The sequence below is a fragment of the Lottia gigantea genome (assembly GCF_000327385.1).
Source record: "Lottia gigantea unplaced genomic scaffold LOTGIsca_49, whole genome shotgun sequence".
Taxonomy (NCBI): domain Eukaryota; kingdom Metazoa; phylum Mollusca; class Gastropoda; family Lottiidae; genus Lottia; species Lottia gigantea.
In genome coordinates this window covers 1,233,812-1,260,536 of record NW_008709687.1, presented here as the reverse complement: position 1 = coordinate 1,260,536, position 26,725 = coordinate 1,233,812, and the positions used below count along the sequence as shown (strand labels likewise).

Sequence of the window (26,725 nt, the reverse complement as noted above, 5' to 3'; positions counted from 1 at the left end):
ACTGTGACCAAATTACCGTGTGACCTTTTTACTGTGACCAAATTACCGTGTGACCTTTTACTGTGACCTTTTTACTGTGACCAAATTTCCGGTGACCGATTTACCTGTGACCTAATTACCTACATTCAGATCTGTATTTCAATAAGATTGTTGTTATGGATACCCTCCATGACCAGGTGGTTTACATTTTCAGGCAATGAACGAGATAAAAGGGCACCACCTCAGATTGAAGTGGCATGTACCATCTACACATTGGCCAAATCCTGCACAGAAATGCTGAAGGACTGTGGACCACTCTGTGCTACAGTAGAGACATCTTGTGCGAGGCTTTCTAAAATGAGCAAAGTTGCTGCAATAGCTTGTGATGACAAGGACTCTATGACCGAATCCATGGAATTTTTCAAAGACTCTGAAGTCGCTAAAGCCAATGGAATTAAGGACACAGAGAAGTTCTGGGAGGAAGTGGAAAAGGATCCTTTGAAAGTTGTCCAAGAGGTCGTGGCAAAGATCATAGCTAATGGCGGTCTGCAGATGAGTCCGGATCAATTTTTGGGAAGCTTCGATACAGGAATTGGTGGTGCATCTACTAGCTTGACGAACAATGCTCTTGGAAACGCGGTCAATAAGGAGGCACTCGACACTGCTGGAAAGGTCATTGATGGTTCGTTGACAGGTGAAGATTTGGTGGACAGTGGGAAAGCTATTGGTGAAGGCATTGGTCAGGGTGCTAAAGATCTTGCCAATGATGCTAAAAACACATTTGATGAGCTGACTGATGTCGACTTAAACAATATTGACGATAAACTTGAAAATGTGGGGAATAAGGCACTAGATACGGCTAAAGGTTTGGTGGATGACGCCAAGAACGCTTTGAATAGTTTTGGTGACTTATTCATCAATTTAGGAACGAATCTGCGACAATCATATTTACTCTTGCCTCTTTGTATTTTTATATGTGTTTATTGTATGATAAATTCTAATATAATATACAAATGACTTATTGAATAATCCAGAATGAGATGGGATGGTGGTTAACTTTATCCAAATAGCTTTGATTAACCAATCAAGATGGCCAATATCATATGACAGGGTTGACAGCACTCATATTTTATTCACAAATATTGCATGTGTGTTCATATTTACAAAACAAAACGTAAAAAAATTATGTTTGCTAGCGTTGATCCAAAATTTTAGTAGCTCTCAGATTCTTGTTGCAGGCTTGAGTTGAGCCAAATCCTTTCTTCTCCTTAAACTTAAAGTTTCACTAAAGAAGGATGAAGAGCACTATCAGGCACCTTCCAAGGCATCAATTTCAGGATTCCAAGGCATCATTCAAGTCTTTCATGACAACATTCTCAATATCTACACTAGTGTCCTTGGTTTTATTCACTTGGTGCCAATGTCTCCCACCACGCCCGCGCCTATTGAAGCCCCTCATAGATCCCTGTCCAAAACATATATTCTTTGGTACTCTGCAATATAAAAATAGAGATTTACACCTTTCTTTGCAGATAGGGCTAATTAAGAAAGAAAATTCCATGAGTGTGTAAAGTAAAGCAGTTAAAAATGAGAACACCATAGTGGAAGATTAAAGGGAAGCAACTCAATGCTTGATTACAGACCACACTTAAATAAGCTTTTGTGTTCTCGTGGACTTCCTACTTCTACAAAGAATTGAAAAAGTGAACCTTGAAATTTAGAAAGATAAAAAAAAAGTTAACAACATATAGAATGATTTTTGAAATCAGCCTCTTCAAATTTTATCTGCATAAAGATAACTTACTTATAGCTAAATATTCTTTTAGGAGGTGTCTGCTTCGCTGGTTCCTCTACATCCATTGAGTTATCATTCTTCTTTTCTTTTAATGGCTGTTTACTTGGAGCATTCCTGTAAGTGAGACAAAAAAATACACAGACTAAAACACATGGCTCACTGAGCTACCCAGCTCCCTGGACTCACAGAGCTACCCAGCTCCCTGGACTCACAGAGCTACCCAGCTCCATGGATTCACTGGGCTACCCAGCTCCCTGGACTCACACAGCTACCCAGCTCCCTGGACTCACACAGCTACCCAGCTCCCTGGACTCACTGACCCATCTAGCTCCTTTTACTCACTGAGCAATATTGGGCCCTTGACTCACTGAGCCACCTGGCTCTGAAACCTCACTAAGCCAACCACCTCCTTGAATAAAGGAACTACCTGGCTCCTTGGACTCACCGAGCCACTGAGCTACCCAGCTTCCTGAACTCACTGAGCCACCTGGCTCCTTGAACTTACTGCACCACTGAGCTCCCTGGACTCACTGAGAGAAACACATAGGATATGCACTGTATATGCAAATACTCTCAACTTTATTTACAAAATTCTCCACTTACTTTTTGACTCTATCAAATCTATAATTGGAAGGGAAGTGATGTTTCTCTATCATATGTTTTTTCCTGGTTTTAGAAGTTTGTAGTAGAGTTGGACAAGATTCAACTAAACATTTATACTAAAAATAGAAAAAATACACAATAATTCCTATTGGAATTCCTAGAGGAAAATTTATACTTTAAACTATAAATCAAACTATTATTAAATCAAATCATTCTAATTTCTAGAAAACTTAGGTCAACTGCCTCACCATTAGTTTATACTTATTGTGGGAAAATGAAAATGAAATGAATGGAGTTTTACATCTTAATTTTCTGCACCATGTGAGCAAATGAACTTATTGTTGGAAGTGTGGAAAATTACATCTTACTTAAGGAATTTTGAGACATGTATCTCAATAAATCACAGATAATCGCATCTTTGTATTTCTTACCATGTTTTGTTTTGCTGCCTGTATTTCAAACATACTATCATGCCATTCTAGAAGATGTAGTTCTAGTAAATAATTAGAAGGAAAAACTCGTTTACAAACAGAACAACAGTTTCGATGCTGTGTATTATAATGAGATTCATAACTGGAAAAAAGAAATTTAACCATCATTAAAAACATTAAGGAACTGGATGGGGAAGGTGTGTACAATCTTTTACAATACCATAGTCTCACTTGAAGCGAATAAGCTAACGTAAATTTCACCTCTTGAAAGTCAATTCAAATTAGCAATTAATCTGTCCTGATGAGGGTTGTTTATCCTAAACAATCCTCAGATAAAGGATGACATACTTATCTAATCAAGAATTGATGAGCAGTATATATCTCATCTTCACAATGGTGAAGGTATAAAGTCTTCATCTTATACCTTGACTACACTTTCTTGTTTCACTGTTTGATTTGATTGTATTCCAGCAAAAACAGCCAATCAGACTTCATGTATATTATTTTTACAGCCTTTCTGTTGAGGGCAATCAAATCCAATCAAATTGCTCCATTCATAAACTTCAATAAAACAATGAAGTTGGTTATTACAGTCAAGGTATAAGCTTGACATTGTGAAGATATATCTAATAATACTAAGTTTTTGTATATAATGAATGGAATTGAAATCTATGAAATTCTTACCTTAAAAGAGAATCAAAAATTTTACCACACCTAGAAATACTGCAAGGAAATTCCTGTACCCTTTTGATTTGAAGTTGACTTGGTTCCACTGGAATAGTTTTGATATTTTGGATACAGGCCAAGTCTCCATCTTCAAATAAAATATGGTTTGCTTTAAGATGTCTTTTGATAGGGAATGTTGGCCATATTGAATCTTTCTCTTCCACTACAACAGAAAAATTCATAATAAGTCAAGAAATATGGCTTCAAATTCAATCATGAATGGTACTGGTAGATCTTAACAATATTAGTTTAACAGTTTAAGTGAAAGACAACACTGATACAAAATATCATCAAATGATTTAATTGGTCAAAAAATGGTCATACTTTTCTGTATTCTAGATGCACCAGAACTTGGAAAATGAGTTTATGTTTTTATTTTTCTGCCAGTGGAAAAGACAATTTGTCCATCAAGTCATCAATTCTGGTCTGTAAAATCTCAATAATGTCACTGGAAATGAACAGATGCGTATCGTCAAGATCTTGAATTACAAATTTTCGTCCCAAAGCATTTTTCTCATCCAAATGTAAGAGGAATTGTTTCATAGCAGGATCACATTCGACTAAAACTCCTTTCGTTACGTTCACCATGTTTGTACCGCTACTAATTCTACATCCTACTCGCGACAAATAGGTTTTTTTTTATGGAGGATGTTAACTGCCGGACTGCCGTCATCTATTTTGTTGGGAATTTGAAGAACAATTTATTTCGGCTTATTCCATACACCATAAAGTTTGTTTATCCAGCCTCATATAAACTACCGATTTACTAGCACAAAATAGAAAATAACTCCCTGGTGGTGACCATGTAAATTCTTGAAACGTTCTAAAACCCAGGAGTATTATACTATAACATTGTGATTGGGTTCGGTTATTTTAGATTATGATTCAAAATAAAGAAATGTCTACATGTAATCGAGTTTTCATGTTTTATTTTATTGACGACGGTTTGACAAATTAGTCCGATTTGACGCTACAAGAGAAACCGTTAAGAAACCAAGTTAATCGAGACTAAAAGAGGAAAGTTGAAGTGGGACGATTGTACGTGTTACCTTCACTAAGGTTGAAGACTCGGTGATGAGATCATGGTGTGGGAATAGGCCTACTGTTTATCTAATTCCTGCTAGTTTCTTGTCGGCTTTAGTAAGGTCACAAGATGTCTGAGAATAAAAACGATAAGGTGTTTGTTGTTGGATCCAGGAAAAGTCAGGTAAGCTATCAATCATTAGTGAATATTAGGCTAGTATTAGAAAGGGTCAAAGGGGAAGGCGATCTAACAAATAGCCTATCTGTATCATTCAATTCATATGTGACATACTCATAGATATATTTATAGACTGACAGATACTTTTACTACCGTACTATGATCAAGTGAACTTAATCATAATGATGGCTGAAGAAAGTCTATCAATTGAAAACTAATTGAAAACTAATTGAATCTTATTCCGAAGGCAGCTTGACAGTGACCACTCATTAGGCTAGATTTAAAAAAAAAAAATTTTGATTGAATTCTTTTGCTAAATAAAATCCATCTTTGGTGTTTATACATTGACATTACTGTCAACCCACAGGTATTAGATCTAAAAGGTTAAAAAACAAAAAAACATTTGCAGTGGTATATGAATTTCCTATTGCCCATAGGACAAGTAAATGTTTGCATATTTATCCAAAGGGGCCAAAGAGTATTCATTTCAAAATGATCAAAATTAGCAAATCTGATTTTTTAGGGAAATTCTAAAGAGATATCATCGTTGCCTTAGGCTGTTAGCGAATTTAAACCTATTAGGGCACCTTGTTATAATCTATAGCAGACAACAATTTTCTGACTGATCAGCATTTTATGTTAAATGTTTTACCCTTGTGAAAATTCAAATTGTCTTGTTGGCCTAGTACTTTATATTTGTTATAAAATCATTACATGTACAGTATGTCCACACTAGATTTACCATATTGCACACTGCAGTGGAAGTTTCAATTAAACTAGTAACAGAAAAACAAAGGCTCATATTCCCTTTAACCAAAATTAATTTGTTTTAGAAAAGTCATCTCGAACCTGTCACAAATGCACCAAGTTTTTGTGGTGACATACAAGTTGGTTGATAGTTTGAGGGGATTATTGATAGTTTTTTTCCCCTCAATTTCTGGTTAAATGTCACGAAGTTAAGTCAACATTCAGACAAAGTTTTGATGTGTTTTTCACAATAGAATGGTGTAATTGCAGTCATTGCCTTTCTTTGTCCAACATACACTTAATGTCCGACAGATTTGTGTGAAAAATAGACATTTGAGCTAGTCTGGTCTGGCAATCATGTCTGGCAATCATGTCTGGCAAATGGAGGCAAATCAACATCCCTGATTCAGTTTATTTCAACTCATCGTAATATTTTGCGGCAAAGTGTCATTTCTATAGACCACATGCTATTGTATTCCAGAGTAAAGATAATAGATAATATATCTGATTGTATTATAGATGTAGTTTGGATATGCTTGTCAGTTATATGAGTTAGATGATATCAAACATATGTTGTACATGACTGTAATATATATTATATGTATATCATAGTTATAACATTTTAATACAAAATACTCAATATTCAAACTTTATCCATGTGTAAAGAACATGTTTAAAGGGACTCACAAGAGGAATTTTTGTTTACGAACCAACGACACTTATAACTTCTATTTACACTATTCTGATTTTCTAGTCTTTGTATGTGTATCAGGGACACTTATAGCTTCTATTTACACCATTCTGATATTCTAGTCTTTGTATGTGTATCAGAGACACTTAAAGCTTCTATTTACACCATTCTGATATTCTAGTCTTTGTATGTGTATCACGGGACACTTATAGCTTCTATTTACACTATTCTGATTTTCTAGTCTTTGTATGTGTATCAGGGACACTTATAGCTTCTATTTACACTATTCTGATTTTCTAGTCTTTGTATGTGTATCAGGGACACTTATAGCTTCTATTTACACTATTCTGATATTCTAGTCTTTGTATGTGTATCAGGGACACTTATAACTTCTATTTACACTATTCTGATATTCTAGTCTTTGTATGTGTATCACGGGACACTTATAGCATCTATTTACACCATTCTGATTTCTAGTCTTTGTATGTGTATCAGGGACACTTATAACTTCTATTTACACCATTCTGATATTCTAGTCTTTGTATGTGTATCAAAGACACTTATAACTTCTATTTACACCATTCTGATTTTCTAGTCTTTGTATGTGTATCACGGGACACTTATAGCTTCTATTTACACCATTCTGATTTTCTAGTATTTGTATGTTCATCAGGCAGAAAATAGAGCTCTATTTGTACAAAGACACATAAATAGTTGTTAGAGTGGTATCATTTGCTCATTGATTGGTAGCTTTCTGACGATAATCAATCTCAATTTGGTAATGGATACCCAGCCCTATTCTCAATAGTTTCAAATAATAAAAGAGGCCTCTCAGATACCCCTTAGACCATAAATTCGACCCTATCTACAGGCCCTGACAAATGATTTTACAGATAGTCACCCAGACGTCTTGAATGACAAATCGGTCATGGTTGGTCATTTTGAGTCAGTTAAAACTTTATGTAGTTAGTTGAAATAATTTATGTTACTAGTAATTTAGTATATTTGAATAGGTTTAGTATAATAATGTATTATGTACCTAAGGTCTACTGATCTAATGATATAAATTAAACTCTAAGCTCTGATGTTATGACAGTGGTCTGATGTTCAATGTTTACTCTAGTTCAGTGATTTTAGTCACAGGGCAATGAGTAATGGTATACTTTAAAGGTAGACTACCTCTTAGGATGACCAAGACAGTCATTGTTGATCAGTGAACTTACCTAGTGTCAAAACTATATGACAAAATCCCTCTATAATCCAGTAAATCCATGATACTAAGTAATAATTCATTAAAATTAGTCATTTTGAAAATATGCTTAGAAGTGTGTCTCAATTATTAGTTAGTTTAATGGATGTATTTTCTTATGTTGAGACTAAAAATTGTATGTCCATTCTAAGAGTGTTCCTTTAAAGGGATTGTAAGGAGGTTTTCTAAAAAAAAATCATGTGTATCGGAAACATTGATAGAAACGAATTGCATAGATATATCTGATACACATACAATTGTTTTTAAAACTTTGTAACAATTCCATTGGAGATATAGATTAGCCCTAATTTTATAAATGAGCTCTTCCAATCCTACATATTCAGTTTCTTATTGATAGAAAGAATGCATGTGTGGAAGAGTTCAATAGAATATTAAGGGGTTATAATAGATGACTAGCACACTATTTCCTGTGTCAAGGGTCAAGGGCTCTGCTTGTCTATTATAAGATAATAGTTATGATAAATGTCAACAGTCAGAATATTTTTGTATCTTTATCTGTAGATTATTGTTGATCAATCAGCTTAAAATAGTCCTACATGTTAACATTATGAATATTCAACATGTAAATGAATATTCATAGCATGTGCTTGTCATGGCTTCGCTCACGAGGAAATCTTTTATTATTGTCACTTCATGTGTTACCCACATGGAGTGAAGGCATATGGCTGAATAAATATATGAATTATAGAATGTGTTTTGATATAAAAGTTAACACTACATACCCTTCACTATTAAAGAGATACTAAAGAAATTTCATGTCAATGTCTTCCATCAACTGCTCTTCAGTCTCGTCGCCAGGAATAAATTAGTGCTGGGGCTCAGATTTGTACTCAGAAAATTCGAAGAATTAAAGACCTAGAGAACTCGATTCTGACAGTTTTGTGGTGCCAAGAACGTATCTAAATCTATATCTTTTTACTTTCGTACAAAGACACTGTAAATGAATCAATTTATGATGAAGATGGTTTTGCTGGTGCTTAATTCTCTCTTGCCCCTATGGACCCTAACCTAATGGTGGGGCTGTTGCTCTTATTAGTCTTTTCTAATGATCTAAATCAGGAGCCTTTTATTCAGTGTAAAAATATAGTCAAAACACATAATTCACTTTTGCTCCTGGGCCAGTGCTTTTATGAGACTGTTCTTGACACTATCAAACAGCGAAGGATAATTTGATTGTTTTTTGTTTTTCAGCTGGCATTAATACAGACAAATACAATAATTACCAAACTGAAAGAATGCCATCCAGGTCAAGAATTTCATACTAGTAAGTTGGAAGTTTACTTTTAAGGAATCTTATTGATTGCTCTCTAAATACAGTTAGTGATAAATATATCTACTTGCTGAATAAAGAATTAATTAAGATTTGAAACAAAAATGGAATCTGAAATGGAACACAAATTGTTGTTCAGATGTGGCAGTAAATTCTCTGTGCCATAATCTTGCCCAAATTTCCCTCATTGGACACTCAGGCATTACAAGCCTTATTTTGAGCATAAAAATTTCATTTCATTTTACAACTCTGTCTATGTTTTTCTAATTTTTCAGTTACCATGACAACCACTGGAGATAATATTCTCGATTCAGCTTTATCAAAAGTAAGACTTTGAATTGTTTTCTTACTTATGAATTTATCAACGTTGAAGTTATGTATCTCTTTCCCTCATTGCACACTGCATGGTGTAAAACTTCTTTTCATGTCAATAAAAATCTGTAAACAATTCCGTAAATCAAAAATCTGGTCCAAAGAATGGCAAAATCAAGAGTTTAGCTGTTGCATATTAGTGGACTTCTCAAACGAGAAGTAGCATCAGGTGTTTCAAAAATTTCATTTCACTGTTTCAGATAGGAGAAAAATCATTATTCACTAGAGAACTAGAAAATGCTTTAAAAGAAAAACAAGTCCATTTTGTGGTTCATAGCCTAAAAGATCTACCTACTACGTTACCTGATGGTTTGACTATAGGATGTGTTTATAGGTAGGTTAAACAGCGCTGTGAGTTCAAATCTTATCAAATTTATTTACCCATAGACAAATGGCATACAATTGAAATATTGGGAAATGATAGAAGAATTCCAGTCCATTGTGGTCTAAAAGTAAGAGTTATAATAATGGTTTTTATTTTCAGACGTGATGATCCCTATGATGCTGTAGTTATGAGTTTTAATAATCGTGGTAAGACTTTAGCCACTTTACCACCAGGAAGGTAAGCTTGTAAATCATCGTGGAACTTTTATTATAAAAAGGAAGAGAGGAATAAGCATGGAATCCAACCTGGAATACTTTGAATCATTTGACTACGAAAAAGAGAAAAAGCATGTAAATCATACCCTTAGGCCTATCATGGGTAATATAATAAAGACGTGGATGGGATGACAGAAATCTTTGCAGTTCATTCAAGATCTGAAGAATCACATGAATTTTGTTACAGTTTTTTATGTGTCTGGTACTATTGTAGAGTCTTGACTTATATTGTATAATTGTGAGTATAATACACAGGCTTGTATAACGCGCACCAGTATAAGGGAATATTTCTATTTATAATTACAGTATTATTGGTACCAGTTCATTAAGAAGAGCAGCACAAATTAAAAGAAAATATCCTCATTTTGAAATCAAAGATATTGTATCCTTTAAAACTAAAAATTAGAAGTTTAAATTTGTAATTTTCAAGAAAATAATCTTATTAAGTTAGCTAAAGATAACATGTGCCAGAGATAACAAGGAAAGACTCAGAGTTGATTTTATCATCTTGAATGATCCAAGATGGCTATTAGACTCATTTTATGTCTACCTTATTAAGTTTGGTATCTTGAATGAACCAGAATGAATTCATTTCATGTCTATCTCATTGATTTTGTAATATTGAACTCAAATGGCTATTGAATGCCTGTGGTCATTGACACATGGATACAATTCCGAGCGATCAGTAGAATTTGCCAGCACTTTTATTCCTTAACTGTGACCCTAGAGAGGTAATTTAAACACAAGGTTTAAGAAACTGAATGACAGTAACTATGATGCTATTATTCTAGCTAAATCAGGGCTAGAGAGGATGGACTGGCACACTGCTATAGGAGAGGTTAGTAACTTAGACTTATTACTAATGTAAAAAGACCATTGTCCAGTAATTACAATATTCTTAAACTTTATATAAACAGTAGTTATATGACAAATATTAGAAATATGTTCCATTGCAGGTTTTAACGCCCGATGTGTGTATGTATTGTGTAGGACAGGGGGCGCTAGCAGTAGAATGCCGAGCCAATGACGAGGAAACATTACGATTATTAGCTCCCCTACATCACAATGACACAGCTATAAGATGTATCGCAGAACGCGCTTACCTTAAAAAACTGGTTAGATATTTTATTATGATGATTTAACCTTTGACCTGTTGACTGGAAACACAGAATCCAATTCCAGCTACCTCCCTGGACCTCATATTTCTCTCAGATCTGGAAGTTAGCAGGTGTCAAGTGACATATTAGCTATGTGGATCCTCACAAGGCATTTTGAGTTGACATACCCAAACTCTGTTCTGAATTGATAAACAAAACTTAAGAAATAACATTAGTAGCTTAGTGGACTTGTTGAAAGGGATTCAAGTTTACATACCACTATGCATTATTAGCCATATGAACTCTCTTAAAGGATGACTTACCCAGGGAAAGAGAGTTATCAGGTGTTAAAGTTTCAGTGTATTGTTGTTATATTTGTAGGAAGGAGGGTGTAGTGTACCAGTCTGTGTACAAACAGAACTAAATGATACAGAGGTAAAGATGACTTTAAGGCATGATTTGCTTCATGTTTTTTCTGTTGGATACTCCATTTTGGTTACTCCACCATCCATCTATGATCTTATGTAATTGTTATGCTTCTTGTGTTCTGGATAATTTTATACACAACGTATCAAATTAGCTGTTCATTTAACATTTTCTTACAATTATTCACCAGGGACCAGTTTATTATTGAATTGAGTTACTCCACTATCCATCTGTGATCTTATGAAATTGTTATGCTTCTCGTGTCCTGGATAATTTTAAATACGACCTATCAAATTAGATATTTCCTAATAAGGCATAAGTCTATGGTTATTAGTTCACCAGGGACCAGTTTATTTTTGAACTGAAATCTGCATGCAGCATGAGAGAGAAATTGAAGATAACTAGTTTAATGAATTGTATTTTAGCTGATGATTCGAGGTGGTGTATTTAGTATTGGTGGACAAGAATCAGTAGTTGATAGTTTAACAGTTGAACTACCATTAGAGGACACAGACACAGAACCCCAGTCAAAGGTCAGTAGGTACATATAACTTATATCAGGGACCTTTCCTCAAATTCATTTTTACTACTACATCCACACAGCATCACTGGTTACTTTTCAAAGTGTGTTTTTAAGATGAAAATGAAATGAATGGAGTTGAACGCCTATTGGATGGGCAATGCTGTGCAGTGTGTAATGAGGGAAAAAGCAGCATTAGCTTACTCTTTTTCGATTTCCAGCTGTCGGGATCCTTAACGTGCACAGCCAGTAGAAAAACACTGAGCCTTGGTTAATACTCCCTACGGATTGACTTAACCCTTTTTCCAGAATCAAATGAGCATCAAATATTTATCAATTTTATCAAGAATTTTAAGATGGATTCTCTTTTACATAGATATCCAGGAAATCGAAACGCCACCAGTATGCTGGAATCATGGAATCTGATGAAATCCCACACGAGGCTTTCCTGAAAGCAGAGAATGCTGGGATAGAATTAGCTGAGAAATTATTTAAGCAAGGAGCAGACGAAATTTTGAAAAAGACGAAAAAAATAATGGCGGATGAGGTACGAAAAGAACAAGCTCGGAAAGAAGAAGAAAAGGCGGCAGCTGCAGCAGCTTCAAAAGAGGCCACCAGTTCATCATAATAACGTTCTTATTTTAATTGTAGTGATATTTCTTCAAGTCTCAGACACATTTAAAAAGCGTTCAGCATGGCATTTACTGGAAGCAAATTCTTTCACTCATTTTCAAATTTTTGAATTCATTAGAAATATTTACTGCATGCCATGCTGAATTATTACTTTTCTCCAAAACACATCTGGACCTTTATTTAATGAAAAACATAATCTCCCCTTATACCATCTTCACAATGTCAAGTGATAAGGTTCTTCGTCGAATACCCGGACTTCCTTGGGCTCTTGTCTTGTCTCACTGAATACAGTGATTTGATTGGATTATACGCTGGTGAATCCAGCCAATCAGAGCCCTCAACTTAAACTGTTGACATTAAGGCTTATGGTTTACAGACCTTCTCTTGAGAGCTCTGATTGGTTGTATGCTGTAGCGTACGATCCAATCAAATTGCTATATTTACAAATGTTAAAAAAGTTAGCTATTGCAGTCAAGGTATAAGATGAAGTTTGTAACAGCTTAACATTGTGAAGATGCCCTTATACATAACATTAAGAGAAAGAATAATAAGGAATCTCCATTCTTCACATGCCAATCGGTGAGAGAGCATTTAAAAATAGCCTGTTCTTTCTACTTATGTAATCTTCATACTTGGATATATAAAGCCAGTAATTGGATATCTTAAGACTGGATAGTTTAGTTTACTTTTTGGAGGAAGTACCGGTAGACAGTGTATCCAGTCCCTTTTCTACCAAATCTCTCCTATTTTCTAACTTCCTATCCTACTTTTTTTTGCCTCCCGTTATATTAGGTATTTGACCTGTCATTAGTCATTTTAAGACGGTTGTTTTATCTATTTTTTTGAGAAAGTAGACAAGTCCTTATTTAATCTTAATCTTTTTTTGTCTTACACTGTGTTTTACATGAATTTAAATGGTATTTAAAGAGGTTTTCTAAACTTTTTATGTATCGGGGGCCATTTAGGGCTTATATTGGAATCATTCCAATTTTCTGCCAGATGCCAATGGTTCCTGTAATTATAGAAATGCTACATTGTCTATGACAGTACTATTGCTCTCTAATTATACTGATTAATAAGCATCTCTTGCGATAGCTATGTTGTAAAATGCTTAGTTTTAGTGGAATGGCAGGAACCACAGACGTCTGATTGAAAATTGGAATGATGCTAATCGATATTATCACTGTCCTCAATACACATTAAAAGTTAAGAAAATCTCTGTTGCCTGAATGGAATACTTGTGCCTTGTTGTTTTGTGGTGTGTTTGTCTGTGTAAGATTTTCAAAGTCTATATATTATTATGTTATTGTCTTAAATGAATTAAGTTTATAGCCAACCAGGGATATCTGTTTACATCAAGGGAGATAATTCAAAACATAAACAAGACTAATGTGTTAGTCTGCGATAACGGCCTACAGTATACGTTACGCTAGTGCTCTGCAACAGATTCAACTTTACAGAGTCGAGGATTGTCAAATTATCAGTTACAAACATGGACATGTCATCTACCAACCAATCAGATTTCTAGTAGATAGTAGCTGCAAAGATTATTGATTACGAACTATTGAATAAGCTCCATGCACCATGACCAATATAATATTCTGTAACACTTGTGTTTATGTTTTGAATTGACCCAAATATGTGTACAAACATCTTTGCTTGACTCTAGTATAATCTAATAGTTTTGTTATGTTTGTTTGTATGTATGTGTGTAACTTGCTTCTAAGATGTTTATTGCTTTTCCTTGTGTTAACATGTGATAAACCCTTGTAACCCCTAGAATATTGAAATATAATATCTTTACATGTTTTCAAAGCTGCATATCAGAAAATGGTATCATTTGACAAGCTTCATATTAATAATAACTATTATTTATCTCCTTTGTCATATAATTCCCAATCATTACTTCGATAAATATGGATTCCTGTAACAATTTATATATGTAAAAAAAATCGGTAGAAATGTATTTTATTATCGAGCAAAGATATTCGTGAACTATCTATCAGCAGTCTTTGTTGATTTTCTGTGAATTACAAATGGCAATAAATGATTATTTTCTCAATATTTGTTGATTTTTAAAATTTGGGTGGGGTATCATCTTCACAATGGCTAGCTATTATGGACTTTGTCTTATACCTTGACTGTAATAAGCATCTTTAATGTATCATGGAATGCAACAAGTTAAAGCCAATTACTGTCCTTGACTTATATTTTCTGTCGCAGACTCTGATTGGCTGTATTTGTTAATGTAAAATCTAATCAAATGTATTATCAAACATCTGTGATGCAAGAAATGACTATTGCAGCATTTTGTAATGGCTTGACATTATGACGATGGTGAAGTTTATATGGGCTTAGATATAGTCTGTATATCAATCAAGCATAAGTCAGCAATTTTATAAATTTTTAACTCAGAAATTAATTTCTTTATATCAGATGGCACATCAGTAACACTTTTTAGAGTTTAATTTTGATAAGTATTACAGCACAATATAGTATATAGACTTTTTTTTTCTGATAGCAAAAGCACTTAACAATCCAAAGGCTACAGACCAAAAATAATTCCTCAGATAAGTACCTGATTTTCTCCCTTCTTTCAAAAAACTGGTATCTTCACAAAAATTTCTTGAGTGAAAAAGAGTTTGTCTGAAGCCATAAAGGATGATGATGATAGAAAAAAATACAAAAACTTAGACCCCTTCCTTGTAAAATCCTCTCAAAAGTCTTCATTTTTGTATCACTAGATTTTTTTAGCAAAACAGAAGCCAAGAATAACAAAGATTATTATGATTTGTCAAAGGTAAAAGTCGAATTTAGGACATCTCCAAGATGCACGTTCAACAAATTAGCATGATGTAGCTTTATTGTAGTCCTTTTAAGCCAGGTCTTTTTCAACCAACACTGGGACAATTTTCGAAAACAAATGATATTTACAAACAATGTCATTACAGTCTAGCAAAAATATTTGTGCACATCTGAAAGCGATTCCAACATTAACACAAACAATCCATTTTTTTGGTAGTGTATGTAGTAATGGACATAATGAATCTACCTTGTTTAGTTTTTATCACTATATTTAACTCAAAAATACAGTGGACTGTTCATGACTATGTTCTGAATCGCACCCAGATTAACACAAATACTTCAACTCAACTATATGTTTGCTGGCCTATAGTTTAAGAGTCTTTGAGTCTCAGCTAAGAATTATTGGCCACTAAAACACCAGATGTCCCCGATTTGGAATCTTTCTCTTTCTCTGATAGATCTTTCTTCTCTTCACCTTGGATCTTTAAATTATGTTCTTCTCTAAATTTATTAATTTCACTGCCTTTACTTTCTAGTTGCTTTGTTAAAGTTTCTACTAATTTGGACATCTGAAAAAGTACATTAATCATATCATTGTTTATTAATATTTGCTTTTACCAGCTGACAAAGGTATTCATAGCCCTTTTCAGAATTAAAATCTGACATCCAGTTCTCCTGTAATATAACAACAACATATCAAGACGAATTTAGACTGTTTTTCAATTAATCAGTTAAATATTTTCTACCCAGATGAAGTATAACTGCGAGTTCTACCACATATTAAGTGTCCTTTCTAATTGACGATTATATATTTTTACCTGCTGAAACATTTAAGATAGAAAATCCCCCCAGGACAGCTTGTTTTTGAAATGGAGTTTAAATCTCCAACATCATACTTTAAAACATAACTGTACAAGCCACCTCCAGCTAACAGACAATACAAGACATTGATATGCATTTCTGATGATTTGCCATCACAACTTACTTGTTCTTTATTATTAGTTAAAGCTGGTAAAACATCTTTGACAGTTCGTTCAACTAGTACACCTCCTACCATTCTATAACATTTCCTTCCATCATCAACTTCTCTTAATGTTTCCAACACTAACCTAAAATTAACATACATCACTGATAAATACAGCCAGATATAGATTATTATTATAGCTCAGACGAAAGTCAGTTGGATTGCTGTCTGCTGGGCATTAAGGTTCCTTCCTCTGTTCGAATAATCCTCAAAGGAACTGAAATTCTATTGCATTGGGGATTGCTCCAGAGAGTTTGCTTGCTCTTAATAGTGATTGATATATTTCTATATTGTTTATTTATCTGTTATAAGTTTGTTTTTTTACTGCTTAAGACAACTTAATTTAATTTTTTGAGAAGCACATATCAAATTGTAACCAAACGTCACTTGTTGATTGACTGGCTGAGCAGGTTTTCTGCATGGTCAGAACATAGCCAGTATGTCCGGCTACTACAGTGGGATCTTTATTGGTGACTAGTGCCGGTGGGGAGACAAATATGCATTAGTCATAATGCAATTTCCAGGTTTTAAAATGCTTGTGAATTGCCAGGCAATAATTTTCAGTAAGTAACATATTTACTCATGTTCTTTGATGTCCATTTCAATCTCTGAGATCTTGGACACAAAACTTCGTTGCTGCTGCCGCATTTCATTGAATTGTGATATAACTTGTTCTTGAGATTTCGGTTTTTGAGTTTTACTCGTGTTTGACGCAGCCATCTTGGAAATCTAGTGGTTAATGTAAAAGGTGAAATTCAATTTCTATCATTATAAAACGAATCAAAAATAAAATTAGTTTTCAAATTATTATCTTCAGGAAAGAAATTGAAAAGTGTTTTGTTTATACGAATTTTGATTATTTTTGGTTTTTTCTCGATGAAAATGGTGTAAATTCTGAAATAGAAATACTTCATTCGTTTTGGTAGATCTTTTCTATCATTCAAATATGTTCGGAGCCACACAAATGTCGCCTCTTTTTAAAAAGAGCTTTGAAACGGCGGCTGTTTACAAACATTTTGGACATGCCAAATCTTGTTCTGATCAAAATCTCTGTAAATGAAAGAGATGAAAGCACAGTCTAAGAACAGGTATTTTAAATAACCCAAAGTTGTTGATAAACTGGAAAATATACTCAGGCATTCTAAATGGCAATATAATGTGACGGAAATGTAAAATATATAGGCCTATTAATTTTAAAATCATATTAAAAGTACAATATTTTTTAAACGTCAGTTAATTGCTCAATAGGGTGTGAGATGAATAAGGTAGATTCACGATGTTGGAATAGATCTATTATAATCTCTGCTGACAAGCCAGAAAAAAACAGTCTCTGTCCTTGGCTCTGAAATAATTGTAACTAGGTTAATGTAAGTTTATCCGTCATGCCAAAAGCACTTTTTCATGCATTGTCAATTTCTTTCAGAGATCCATTTTCCAGAATTCCCATACCAAAATCATTTTATCATCCAAGTCAACAGAAGAATCTGACAAAAACACAGAAAAAGGTATTGATGCAATTTTTTGATAGAACAGGAAATATACTGTACTGAGCATACAAAGTTTCTTAGGATTGGGCAAAATACCATCTTGTTGATAGTAAGGGAGTGTGATTACAGTTTAATTTTCATTGTTCACTCCTCAATTACTCATAGTTGAATTGTTTGCCAAATTTATTAGGACAATGTTAATAATTGTTTAAACCCTTGATTTTTATCCCTAGATTGCACTCAGTCCAAGTAAGGAAAGACGTGTCAACCCTGAAGATGAGGCATTTTTAAAAGGATCCAATATCTACTCCAGTCAGACCCCTCCAACCAGAGAACATGATTTTGGACCGTCAAAATTTGATGAGTCATGGCCAAGCAGTGAAAGACCTTCCATAGCAAGGTATTCTTCAATATGATTGAAATACAACTTTAGATATTTTGCTGCGAATTTTATATCGAATGATTACTCAATCATAATAAAACAGATCTAGATGTTTTGTTTTATGCACTTTTTGTGGGACACTCATTCTAGGATCTGGCCCGTATTCTCGAAACGATCTTAGCGCTAGGATGTCCTAGAATCAATGTTAGAAGATAAGAAACTAGGACGTCCTAGCGCTAAGATCGTTTTGAGAATACCGAGCCTGGAGATATTTAGAGTCTCAGTTCCTTCCTGTGCAAATCAAAATCCAAAAAGCGTAGTACAGTAATAGTTGCTTTATATCTTGATTTCATTGATCTATAAAAATTCACAAGTTTCATCTACATTTTTCAGTACATCTGGTTATGATAGAAGTGACAATATAACTATGGTCTCTGATGTCAAACAGTCCTTATTTACTCACCTAGACCCTGTTGAGGAAAAAGCTAAAACTAGCTCCATATTACAGAGGTAATTATTTCCCTTAGTTTCTGAGCCATTTATTCTCGCTCCCTAATGGATATATTGTCTTAATATGTATCTCCATTTCATCTGTCAGTAATGCTTTTCAGCGTGAAAAGCTGAAGTCTGATTTGTCTACAATTTAATAAGAAATACACTGACTAAAGTTGTAAGGCTCTACGTTTCCAAGTTGTTACCATTCTTCTGTGCAACCACCTAAATAAGGTTAAAATTTCTTTATTGAAAATAGGACTAATAACATATCCTGTTTCTACCAATTTTTAATCTAATAACTTTTAATCCCTAGATATATCAACAGATTTCGTAACTCCGCCCCAATGAGTCGAGAAGAGAGAGTACAGATGGGGGTAGGGGATGATAAAGATTTCTGGTGGCTGGGTAAGACCAGTGACTCTAATATGACTCCAACCAGTAGCTCCACACCGAAAGATGAAGACAGAAAGAGAAGTCGTCAGTTTATAGACAGATCTGAATCTCAGGCTTATACAGATACTTTTCAATCATTGGTACGTTTAAACATTTCACTTCTCTTTCGTTCTTCAATCATTAGTACGTTCTAATGTTTTACTTTTTATTTCTTTATTCAATTGAAAGATATAGTTACATTTTCCCATATTGCACACTTCTGGGTTTATAGAGATACTTTATACTGATCATTGGTAAGTTCTACAATTAAGTTTTGGTAATGTTCTGATGTTTTGAGTGATTTGATTCTTTTCAAATGAGAGAAAAAATTAGCAAATTACTGAAGATGTATTGACAAATTTTCCCATATTGCTCACTGCTTAGTTTATGAATACTAGCTCACTCTCAGATATAATATATTTGTGATAAATTTTAACTGTTTAATGTTGAATTCCTAGAAAGTTGCAGTTAGCAGAATATCTCAAACTGAATATGCACATGTACACAAATATATATGTTTGTTTATGTTTTCAGTCAAGTAGTAGAAAGAGGAGATCACAACTTGAAGATGATTTAAGGACTCAAAATTTACAGGAAAAAGCTGATAGAATATTGAGCCAAAGGTCAGTAATATTTAATTTTTTTAAAGGCTTTAGTTTAATATTTTTACTTCATATATCGTAGGTTTTAATTTATTCTCTAAATGATTTACTATAACATCATATTGGTTAGGTTTTAATTTATTCTCTAAATGATTTACTATAACATCATATTGGTTAGGTTTTAATTTATTCACTAAATGATTTACTATAACATCATATTGGTTAGGTTTTAATTTATTCACTAAATGATTTACTATAACATCATATTGGTTAGGTTTTAATTTATTCACTAAATGATTTACTATAACATCATATTGGTTAGGTTTTAATTTATTCACTAAATGATTTACTATAACATCATATTGGTTAGGTTTTAATTTATTCACTAAATGATTTACTATAACATCATATTGGTTAGGTTTTAATTTATTCACTAAATGATTTACAACATACATTATATTTTAACAGTGAGAGTAGTCTTGGATCATTAGAAGCAGGGCCAGCTGTTAGCAGTGATGGTCTAGCTAGTTCAGAATCACAGTCCTCTAGTTTTGATGAACCTACCATAACACCTAGACCTCAGTATAGAACAGACTTTAAAGACAAGCGAGACAAAGGTAAGTCATAATCTTAGGTATCATCTTGGCAGGTCTCATGTGTTTTGGATACACAATCCTCATCAGGACAACTAATGTCTATTTAGTAATTAAGTATTCTAACTTTTAATCCAACTCAGCATCCCTTTTTTAGAGACTCCAAAAAGTTTTCAATGTTTATTTGGTATTTAGGTTTGACAACATGACAATCCTTCCAGAGAGTCCACATAGCTTTTAACATTATATTGTAGATATGCCAGTAAGAAATAAAGCCCAGAATGAAGATATCCTATCGTATAGATCCAACATCAAACGCCCTGAAGATGATATTCTTTATCAATGGAGGTTACAGAGAAAGATGGATTTATCTCGTAATGGAGCTGCTGAGCTGATCTCTAAAAATAACTCAGTGAGTAGAATTGGATTATCTAATGCAATTCATCTTAGCTTGCTGAATCAATACGTATATATTCTATCCCATAATATGCAAGACCTCAGTAATTAAAAGTAAGTAAACTGTTAAAATGCAAAATTTGCTTGTTTTGCAGGTGACTCCACTTGCCATCCATGATCTTAAAAAATTATTATGTGTATCATGTTCTGGTTAATATAATAATCAACCAATCAAATGCTTTGTTCTATAAAAGATTCTGTTCAATTTGACTGATATGTTCTAGCTGTGTTTTGTGTTTGTAGGAGGTACAATCTAAACTAAAAGAGATCCAACAAAGAGTGTTGTTAAAAGATATATCAGAGACCGAATCCAGACCACAACTATCTACTCCGCGCTTTACTTCAGCGCCAACTAGAAATGATGATATCTATACACATTCAGAGGTGAGTCAGGACAAACAGCAGAAAAGATGCCAAAAGTGTTTAGCCTTAGTTGAAATGCAAGACCAACAGACGGTGGATTGGTGCGAATCAATCTTATCAGTGTCCCCAATACACATAAAATTTAAGAACACCTCTATACAATCCCTTTAACTCACTTCATTATTTATCGTTCTAGGTTTCATCCCACTCCAGTGTGCAAGAACCTGAAAAAATCCCTATAACATCGTCCCAGAAACCTTATATAGCTAGTCCAACTCTGGCACACAAACAGCGAGGGGACAAGGAAAATGTGGAGCCTCATTTACATCTAATGTGTGATGTCTTGCCGTGCCCTCATGCCCAGAAATATCAGGAACAATTCAAAAATCTTTACGACTCGGAAGTCTTACCAAATGGAGAGGCTGAGTATAAGAGCGTGTCAACGACACAACGTAAAAAGGCATCCAGTAATGTTGTGACAGACTCTAGGAAAACAGACTTGCTTGAAAATAGACAATATATAGAAGCTGAGAAACAAGCTGAAAAGCGTCAGAAGGATTCCAGAAATCATTGTGATAGTGCTAATAGGAAGTCTACACGTGCTCAAACTCAAGACAAATCTTCCTCAGATAGCTTAAATAGAGTTACTTCCCCTGAAATAGAAGCAGACTACAAACAATCTCCAACTGTTGTGAAATCAACAAAATCTGTGCTAGAAAGTGTTGATTTTGAATCCAGTGATATGGATGTGACTTACAGGGACAAAGAGGAGGACATTTCCCACACAAAGGATCCTGGATCTTCTAATCGCATTCCCAAAAGTCCAACCAAATCCAAGGTCATCCATCCTAAATATTCCAGCAGTCCTGCTAGATCTACTCCCCCTATAACTTCAGCTATTGGACAGGTATGATGAGTAGTTTATGCCTATATCTCCCTCAATTTCCCTCATCGCACACTACCTGCATTACCTGTATTCACTAGCTCAGAAAGCAATAGTAGAACATAAAGCACTTCATTTCACTGACTAGGAAAACTGGTTCAAAATCTTGAAAGGAGACATGTTCATCTTGACTGCAATATGAATCTTAATTGTTTCAAGGAAGCTCGTGAAGGCAGCAATTTGATTTGATTGTATGCTGGCAAATACAATCTATCTGAGCCCTTGACAGAAAGACTGAAAAAAGAATTATGCATGAAATTGGGGGCTCTGATTGTCTGTATTTGCTGACATACAATCCAATCAAATTGTTGACCGTGAACCAAGAGAGAAAATCCCCATGTCAATTTTGTTGTCTGTTTTATATTTCAGACTGTGAAAGATTATATGTTCACTGCCTCCACTAGCGTTGACAGTATGTCATCTTTATTGTCAAATATAGCAGATAGTTCACCTGAAAGACAACAGACCTCTTCTTCCAGTAGACAACAGGGGCAGTCGTCCAGAAGGGAACTCTCAGAGCAGTCACATTCTTCTAATAGACATGTGCAACATTTAGGTGGGGAACAGATCTTAGAGCAGACTGATAATTTGAGCAGAGGACAGACACAATCTTCGAATAGGCAGCAAAGCGAGGCAAGAGACAAATCCAAAAAGCAGCAGACATCCTCAAGCAGGCTGCAAAAAGAGTCTTCGATTAGGGCCAAGTCTCCTACTTCAAGCCAACAGAATGTGCAGCTGTCCAGTCAGTACTCAAAGCACAGAGGAATCTCAGGAAGAACAGAGAAAGAAAGAGATAGTACTGAGTCACTAGCCAGGTCTAGCCAGGACCAGAGTACATGGACCAGTAGAGATTTAGAAGGCAGTGGTGGTGAAGATCAAGATGGTCATACAAGATACAGTTCTGAAATAAGTAAGTTAGATGAAAGATTGAAAGCCGACACTGGGCCAACTTTTCACAGCACCTGATGTTGCATCAGAATTTGTTATACCTTGAGGAGGATTTGAACTGAGGTCACCCAAATGCTTGGCAGAAGACAATCCATCCTGTTTACCAATGAAATATCGCACTGTCCAATGTTTTATCATTGTCCCCAATACACATAAAAATGTTCAGAAAACCTCTTTATAATCCCTTTAAGATGATTTTTTTTATATTTTTAGATGATGATGATGATGTTTCTGATGAAGAATTTGCTGATGATCAGTTATTAAAGTTACTACGGCAACAGAGGAATGATATAGAAAAAAAACTAGGGTATGTATTTTATATCACAGCTTTAGAAGTTACTTACAGAAGTATGTAATTTTGATCAAATGTTTTGAATTATTGTGTTTATAATATTGATATAAAAGGAAAAGAAGATTTAGATTAAAATTCAACACTCTAATGATGAGTTATTGCCCTTGCCTTATACTCTTAATATCTAGTACTAGTAGTCTTTTCATTTGCTTGACAAAGTTTTCAATATGTAAACCCCTATTTTCTTTTCTTAATATCAGTTAACTATTCATGAGTTATTGCCCTTGACCTGTTAAATTGTTCTTATAGAGCATCCTGATGAATTGCAACATGCATTTTATATTTTCAGTGAAATAGATAAACAATTGCTTGAAAGATAAACAGAAGCTCTACTGTAATTCAGGGATGGTATAACAAAATTTTTAATGCCAGACATTTTAGTGTTGAAATTTGATCAGAGAAACTCCAACAACCCTTTGCCCAGTTCTGTAACCATCAAAATCATCTGTCCGAGTCTGTGAATAGGGTCAGAATTTCTCTGACGAGAATAAATTCATGATATTAGTGAGTGAAAAAAGTTTGAACTTTGTCTGACTTTTTAGAGAAGGGAGCAGGGTGTCTAAATGTGTAAATATTCAAGCATAAAAATACACCAGTGAATGGTCCTTTATTGGCCTTCTTTGTGGAGGGGGGGCATCTGTATCCTGACCCATGCCCCTAAATAAGTGATAGATCTGTATAAAACTGGTTACATTTTGTTACTTTTGTATATTGTTCTGTATTTATTAAAATATTTGATTATATCATTTCTTGTGTATTGATATCTACTAGTGGGATAAATAGAGTTAAAATAGGAACTAATGAGATGAATTGGTTCAAACTCTACTTCAGAAACTTTTAGACTAATTATTGAATATGCAATGAAACATATTCTTGTGTAAAATTTCTTAAACAGCATTAGTTTACAAAATAAAATCAACCTTACTAGAACCCTATGCGTATTATAACTGCTGCGCATTATATTCACAAATATACGGTAATTCATTTGTCAATCTAAACGGTGCGATCACACATAATTATAAAATTATGTAAGTTCCCTCGGGTCCATTTACTCCGGTCTTTGATGATCACAAAAATTGTAGCCATTCCAAGCCTAACAGGGGATCGTAACGACAAAATGAAAAGAAAACAAAATGTTGTTAAAAACAACAGTATTCAAACGACAAACACGTGCGATTATACATCATAATATCTGTATAATTTCATAATCCTTTGATAACTAGTCTTAACCCTTTAGCTGTCGATTAGACAACATGGCGTGAATTCTTCTTTCATATCAAATATTATCGGTGGTCTTAAAGGGATACCGTACCAGAATATTTTAATTAACAGCAGATGGAGCTCAATTTCAGCTCTCTGTATAGTCATTTAAGTAAATATTTTATTTACTGCCTGATAGAGCCGAATTTTTATAAAGTTATATATATTTACTTGCTGGTGATAGAACTCGATTTCTGTTATCTACATTGTCTTCTTGATAGAGCTGATTTTAACCTGTCTGGATAGTTTCTTTACGAACTGACAGAGCTCAATTTCAGCTATCTGTACGGTCATTAAAATATTGGCTGTTGGAGCTCAATTTCAGTTGTCTGTATAGTACTTTAAATATTTACTTTATCAGCTGATGGAGCTGAATTTCAGCAATACAAACATTTTTCCAAACAAAAATCCGACAAAAGATTCTCCAACAAATTATCCCAACTTTTTTTATTAATTTCAAAAAAGGTTTTTATTCCTTAAAACTATACAATATGATAATAACAATAAGAACAGATGAAAACAATTATCAAAAATGGTCTATAAGTTAATTATGGCCCGGGGCGCTTTCGGTATAACTAAAGCACCATGCCAAATTCAACATGTTTCGTTTGATATTAGAAGATTTTTTTAATATTAATGTTTATACTATAAATTTGTTATGTCTGTATATTTGCCTTCCAGAATTCGAAAACTGTAAAATTTCTAAATTTATTTTAAAACTGAGAGCACTTATTCAAGGGTTGTTTTAATGCTACATTCGTTACCTATCAGATGAATTGGGAATTTTGGTATCGTACGTACAACCATATTTTCCACTTCCAATTTATCCGAAACGAAACGAATGCAACATACATATATCACTGATTTAAATTTTGAAAAAAAAAGCATTTGACCAAACGATCCACTGTAAAAGATCGGCTAGAAGAAGCAGCTTTCCGTAAACGGCCGAGAGTTGTCGGAGGGAATCAGACCTGGTCTAGCACATTAGTTTTAACACACTGTATATTATAGCGCATTAATATAAATAAATAATAGCAAATCTGTCCTTTCCATACAACTGAAATCCAAGTAACAATTATCGGTTTCCGATATTCCAATTTGATTTCAAATGAAGCTCCACTTTTGTTATAAATTTGCATTTTTTGCGTCCACGAATTTCCCATCGAAATAAAGCATTTAATAACTTCTTATATGACTGAAAACTTCATCTTATTATAAGTTACTCGTATCTTAATCATCCACTGATGAAGATGAAAATCACTGATTATAATCTTAATATTCCATAGAAGATACAGTACTTATACGTACTTTATTTTCCCATACAAATTCAGTATTGTTAAATAATACTCACTGGACTCAAAAATTCATTTTGTTTCAATGACAAATACCTTAATTGTCCACTAATGAAAATAAAGCACATCGATCATTATTGTTAAGCCCAAGAATGATACATATATACCATTTGTCCATAAAAAATTTAGTTTTGCAAAATCTGTTTTTGGACGCAAAACTTCAATTCATTTCAAGTCACAAGTATCCTAATTGTCCACTGATGAGGGTGAAACAATTAAATCATAATTTCTAATATCCACGGAAGATACTTGTACACCATTTACTTGTTAAACTCCATTTCCAAGTACCCTAATTGTCCACTGATGAGGGTGAAACAAAAAAATCATAATTTTTAATATCCATGGAAGATACTTGTACACCATTTACTTGTTAATCGATGTAAAACTCCATTTCCAAGTACCCTAATTGTCCACTGATGAAGATGAAACAATGTGATCGTTATTAGTAATGTCAATAAACTCCTCTTCCGAATCTTCATCCGAGTCGACCACAATATCTGAACTACAGTTGGAATTAAATAGTTCTGGGATTTCGAGAGAATTTTTCTTTGGTCTTCCTTTTGGTTTGGTGGGCGGTTCTGTTCCACCTTTTAACATAACCTTAAAATATAGATATATCAAAATTATATACTAGAATTGAAATAAAATGATCAATTAAAATAACTATAATTTATTGAATTAAATGAATAAATCATGGAATCAAATAAATAAATAAATAAAGAAATAAATAAAGAAAGGAAGAAAGAAAGAAAGAAAGAAAAAAAGAAAGAAATAAACAAATAAATAAATAAATAAATAAATAAATAAATAAATAAATAAATAAATAAATAAATAAATAAATAAATAAATAAATAAATAAATAAATAAATA

At 33.8% G+C, this 26,725-nt stretch overlaps 6 protein-coding genes across 6 annotated transcripts; 3 read left to right on the top strand and 3 right to left on the bottom strand.

The window, feature by feature from the left end:
• Positions 1 to 168: 168 nt before the first annotated feature.
• Positions 169 to 996, top strand: LOTGIDRAFT_165094 (hypothetical protein; the record flags this gene model as incomplete). The annotated part of the gene is made up of 1 exon (XM_009061611.1): positions 169 to 996. The coding sequence occupies one exon, from the start codon at positions 169 to 171 to the stop codon at positions 994 to 996; it is 828 nt and encodes a 275-aa protein (XP_009059859.1).
• A 1,380-nt stretch (positions 997 to 2,376) lies between these two features.
• LOTGIDRAFT_67661 (hypothetical protein) lies at positions 2,377 to 3,554 on the bottom strand (the record flags this gene model as incomplete). The annotated part of the gene is made up of 3 exons (XM_009061507.1): positions 2,377 to 2,493; positions 2,809 to 2,950; positions 3,493 to 3,554. Coding segments are annotated over 3 exons (321 nt in total), but the record flags the coding sequence as incomplete, so codon positions are not given.
• A 352-nt stretch (positions 3,555 to 3,906) lies between these two features.
• LOTGIDRAFT_125133 (hypothetical protein) lies at positions 3,907 to 4,122 on the bottom strand (the record flags this gene model as incomplete). The annotated part of the gene is made up of 1 exon (XM_009061610.1): positions 3,907 to 4,122. One exon carries the CDS (start codon positions 4,120 to 4,122, stop codon positions 3,907 to 3,909), a length of 216 nt encoding a protein of 71 aa, XP_009059858.1.
• Positions 4,123 to 4,569: 447 nt separating this feature from the next.
• On the top strand, positions 4,570 to 12,356 carry LOTGIDRAFT_218866 (hypothetical protein; the record flags this gene model as incomplete). Its single annotated transcript, XM_009061609.1, has 11 exons — positions 4,570 to 4,741; positions 8,635 to 8,707; positions 8,989 to 9,038; positions 9,286 to 9,419; positions 9,570 to 9,647; positions 9,992 to 10,067; positions 10,413 to 10,523; positions 10,642 to 10,800; positions 11,164 to 11,217; positions 11,634 to 11,741; positions 12,132 to 12,356. The coding sequence occupies exons 1-11, from the start codon at positions 4,688 to 4,690 to the stop codon at positions 12,354 to 12,356; spliced, it is 1,122 nt and encodes a 373-aa protein (XP_009059857.1). The 5' UTR covers positions 4,570 to 4,687.
• Positions 12,357 to 14,759: 2,403 nt separating this feature from the next.
• On the bottom strand, positions 14,760 to 16,923 carry LOTGIDRAFT_218864 (hypothetical protein). Its single transcript, XM_009061608.1, has 3 exons — positions 16,771 to 16,923; positions 16,152 to 16,275; positions 14,760 to 15,735 (listed from the first exon to the last, which is right to left on the bottom strand). The coding sequence occupies exons 1-3, from the start codon at positions 16,908 to 16,910 to the stop codon at positions 15,559 to 15,561; spliced, it is 441 nt and encodes a 146-aa protein (XP_009059856.1). The 5' UTR covers positions 16,911 to 16,923; the 3' UTR covers positions 14,760 to 15,558.
• A 332-nt stretch (positions 16,924 to 17,255) lies between these two features.
• On the top strand, positions 17,256 to 23,563 carry LOTGIDRAFT_165089 (hypothetical protein; the record flags this gene model as incomplete). The annotated part of the gene is made up of 13 exons (XM_009061607.1): positions 17,256 to 17,278; positions 17,614 to 17,695; positions 17,911 to 18,077; positions 18,453 to 18,569; positions 18,868 to 19,087; positions 19,521 to 19,609; positions 20,057 to 20,205; positions 20,436 to 20,593; positions 20,881 to 21,021; positions 21,197 to 21,907; positions 22,313 to 22,853; positions 23,105 to 23,198; positions 23,533 to 23,563. The coding sequence occupies 13 exons, from the start codon at positions 17,256 to 17,258 to the stop codon at positions 23,561 to 23,563; spliced, it is 2,523 nt and encodes an 840-aa protein (XP_009059855.1).
• Between the last annotated feature and the right edge of the window lie 3,162 nt (positions 23,564 to 26,725).